Genomic DNA, 4,188 nt, shown 5'->3' on the forward strand with positions numbered 1-4,188 from the left:
GGGCTTTAGTTTTGGGCTTTTAATTATCAGTTTTTATGTGATATTTGTATATTTAATTTTAAAAAAAATTATATAAAACATTCACCTAAAAAAATAGCCTAGGGCCTCCAAATTTCTGAAGACGGCCCTGTAGACTGGTATGATTATATATGTGTGTGTGTGTAATTTTGTTTTTTTGTGATTATATTTAGTTTTTCTGTACCACATGACTACATCTGGAGAATCTAACACTAAAATAAACTCTACAAACTTAAGTCTAACATACCATTAATGTCATTAAACATTAATAAACAAGTTGTGTACTATGGAAACATCTTTGTCAACTCAAAGATTATAATTTAAATTCAACTAAAAAATATTATTTAATTTAAATAAATTCATCCAATATACCTTTTTTCGATTCTTTTCACACTATCCTTCTATAAATATACTCCATAACTACCAGCAAACAACATTATATTTTTCCTCATTACTTAGAAGATGGATAGAAATCATTATGGATCGGAAACATTCCCGTTTCAAGAACATAATGATTTTGGGTTAATAGATTTCATGGATGAAGCCATTTTCGATCAGTTTATTGACCTCATCCGCGGCGAAAATGTCGCAGATTCTGCGATAAACTCTAACGTTCTGGGCTACGGCGGTGATCAGCACAATACTGGCTGCGCTGGTTTGGCTGAGGACCAGATTTTTTCATCGGCACCGCCGTTAGAGTTGTTTGATTTCGATATTCCAATGAATCATATTGATAGTAATAGTAATAGTAATAATAATAATGCGTTGAATAAATTTTCTGAGGAGGCTGAAGCTGAAGCCGAGGAAATAATGGATGGGGAGGAATCGTCGGGCACCACCACCACCGGTGCGGCGGCTGGGAAGAAGAAAGGTAACAAAGCTGATCGGTCAAGAACTCTGATTTCGGAGCGGAAAAGGAGAGGCCGGATGAAGGAGAAGCTCTATGCGTTGCGATCTTTGGTCCCTAACATTACCAAGGTTCGTATATGCTTAATATTTCAAGTTTTTTTTTTTTTACCTATAATTCACTTACTTTTCGAGGCATTGCAAAGTTACTTTCCATAATTTCTCTTAATTATGAAACTATAAGATATGTAATTTACACAAAATCAATCTACATATTTAATGTAAATGTCAACCAACATGAATTAGTCAAGATTTTTTCATATTACTTGTCAAGATTGTCCCAAGTGGGGGCATATACCTGCCTAATTATGCACATAAACAACACTCATATGTTGTTCAATAGCAATTAATTAATAACCCTTGCTTTGTGATGCATGCATTTAATTACATTACTTTTTTAAAATAAGAAATACTTTTACTGGGTCCACTAACTTGTTCGATTTTGGATTTTGGTCAACTAAATTTTAATTTTCAGTTATGGGATCGAGAAATGCTGATATGACATCGAAAAGCGCTGATTTGTTATATTTTATGTAAGCATGCGCAATTGAATCAAAACAGTCGAAAATTAAAAGTTTGCTAGTGTACCAAAATCAAATTTTAAAAACTCAGCTAATCAAAACCGAAAATTGGATAAGTTAATGAACCCAAAAAAAAAAATCAATTTCTCATTTTAATAAATTAATTTTTTGTGTAGATGTAATTTTATTTGAATAATTTTTTTTAATAAAATTTTTTGTCTGTTTTTCAAGTGAATATTTATTAGAGCTTAGTTTTTATGGGCTTATTGCTTGAGATTGCAATAATGAAGATTTAGTAATGAATCTATATGATTTTACCATTTGTGGATTCAGATGGACAAGGCTTCAATAGTTGGGGACGCAGTATTATATTTACAAGACTTGCAAATGCAACTTAAAAGGCTTAAATCTGATATTGCTGATCTCGAGTCTTCTTTCACGATACAAGATAACAAATACCAAGTGAAAACCATTCAAGATTCCAAGAAAATGGATGCAGCAAATTTCTATCCCACTGTGAAGAGAATATCAAAGGTAATATTATATATATATATATATATATATATATATATATATATATATATATATATATATATATATATATATATATATATATATATTTGATGCTAGCTACATCTATTTATACCAATAAAATGACTGAATAACATGATTTTAAAGTTAAAAGTTGCTAAATAAATTTGCAGATAAATGTGTTTCAAGTAGAGGAAAAAGGGTTTTACGTGAAAGTAGTGTCCAACAAAGACAAAGGTGTTGCGGCGCTCCTTTATAGGGCTCTCGATTCACTGCCAAGCTTTCATGTACAAAGCTCTAACTTGGCTGCTTTTGATGATAACTATGTGCTGACATTCACTTGTCATGTAAGAATATATCATTTTTCCGACATCGTTCGTTCTTTCATTGTCGTAATTATAATCTTTTTGAGGTTATGTTGAAACGATGATGAACTAAATCTGGAATTTCAATGTTGGATGGAAAAAACAGATTAAAGAACGTGAATTGGGAATGAACTTGTCAGATTTGAAGCTGTGGATTGCTGGCACCTTTCTGGAGCAAGGGTTCGATTTCGAAACATCCGCCTTCGACTCTGCCTACTTCTGAATCTCTTCGAGGGCCGATGGGATATGACAGTCTTTGATCATGCAATATTAATGGGTTTACCCCAAATCGCATCCTTTTTACTTGAAAGGGGAACCTAAACAAAAAGGGGTGCTCAGTATGTAATTGAGCACTAATTAAAATATGAAGCCGGAATCTGAACTTAACGTGGGAGTGGGATAGGGATATTATTGTCGTATCTATCCCAAGTTGCTTTGTGAAAAAAGATTTCATAAGGTTTATGAAGGATTTTCTTTGATAGCTTGTACTGTCAAAACTTTTTCACTTGGCAACTGAAATATGAATGAAAAGTAGTTGCGATTTCAAGAAAAGGAAAAAAATATAACTTAACCTTGTTTTTTCTATCAGTCATTGTTAAACACACGAGTTAATTGAAGAAATAGAGAATGAGCGAAAAACTCAAGTCATAGTATTGTCAACTAAATAAAGAATACAAAAACTTATGTTTGTATAGCTAGGGTAAACACAAAAAGAGTAAAATGACTAATGTACACTTGAGAGCTAACAATAATATATTCAAAGAGTAAAGTGACTAATCTACACAACTAACAATAATATATTCTAACACTAATAGCTAGCAAACCACACTTGAACAGGGAAATAAAGCATTGTTTTGCTTGTACTTGGCATGAGGCTAGCACTTCAATTCATGCATGTTTTGGTAGCCCAACACCATAGCGGCAAATTTGGAGTTGCAACAAAAGTCGTTCATGCATGTTTGATGAAGCTCGAGATCGAACGTAATTATATTGAATAAAATCCATTTCGAATTCAAGTTTGAATTAACCAACTGATTATTCCGATATATAGTTGATACTACTCAAATTTTGTGTTAAAATATTAACGGTGTAAAACCCGAGATTTTGTACAATCGGGATCATATCAGATTAATATCATAGGAATAATTTGAGTATGCTTGGGTAGAGTAATCTTGGATTTTAAATTATTATTTAGAATATAAGATTTTTATTTTTCAGTTATCTAAGCCGTGTAAGTAATTTTATCGAGTGCACAACTTGAAAGTTTGGTAGGAATAAATTTATCTCAATCCAAGGAAGTTATTAAGGAGTTTCGAATATAAACAGATAAAGATCTGAGATTTGAGTGCGATTGAGATACCGGGATAAAAGATCAAGCAGGAGATAATCAAATCTCTAGAATTCGAATTAAACAGTGTACATATTATACAATTTCGAAATTTGTATGGGATGGAAGACCTAGATTTCGAAATCACCCAATATCACGGATAAATCATGATTTTAGATGAAAATTTGATTCAGAGTTAAATGCAACTATAGCTCTTGATCACGATAGCAGCCAACCCCTATAAATAGGAGGGCCACATGACTCGAAAATTACACCTCAATTCTCACCAAATTTTCGAGAATCTCCCCCTAGTCCCCTTAGGAGTTTTCAAGCACAGCGAAGCGCTGCCGCCGTCCAACCAGTGAACTAGGAATTTCGAAGAACCGTAGCCTTTTTCACGTTTTTCTCAAGAATTTAAGGTAAGTGGGCAAATTTTAAAATTCTTAAATTTTGGGTTATGTGTTATCCTTTTTCAAAAATTCGGTCGAACACCGTCTACGTTTTTTTAAATCTTGTTACG

General features: G+C 32.7%; 1 protein-coding gene across 1 annotated transcript; it reads left to right on the forward strand.

Annotated features, from left to right (window-relative positions):
- The first annotated feature begins 455 nt into the window (after positions 1-455).
- On the forward strand, positions 456-2,841 carry LOC140824698 (transcription factor FER-LIKE IRON DEFICIENCY-INDUCED TRANSCRIPTION FACTOR). Its single transcript, XM_073186243.1, has 4 exons — positions 456-996; positions 1,779-1,979; positions 2,150-2,323; positions 2,448-2,841. Exons 1-4 carry the CDS (start codon positions 481-483, stop codon positions 2,562-2,564), a joined length of 1,008 nt encoding a protein of 335 aa, XP_073042344.1. The 5' UTR covers positions 456-480; the 3' UTR covers positions 2,565-2,841.
- The last annotated feature ends 1,347 nt before the right edge of the window (positions 2,842-4,188 follow it).

Source organism: Primulina eburnea, chromosome 2 (assembly GCF_022965805.1).
Source record: "Primulina eburnea isolate SZY01 chromosome 2, ASM2296580v1, whole genome shotgun sequence".
Lineage (NCBI taxonomy): Eukaryota > Viridiplantae > Streptophyta > Magnoliopsida > Lamiales > Gesneriaceae > Primulina > Primulina eburnea.

Excerpts from the sequence above, each read along its gene's own strand:
- LOC140824698 (XM_073186243.1), top strand. The coding sequence starts at position 481 with ATGGATAGAAATCATTATGGATCGGAAACATTCCCGTTTCAAGAACAT. Across the intron at positions 997-1,778 it reads TGGTCCCTAACATTACCAAG|ATGGACAAGGCTTCAATAGT; the intron begins GTTCGTATATGC and ends TTGTGGATTCAG. Across the intron at positions 1,980-2,149 it reads CTGTGAAGAGAATATCAAAG|ATAAATGTGTTTCAAGTAGA; the intron begins GTAATATTATAT and ends ATAAATTTGCAG.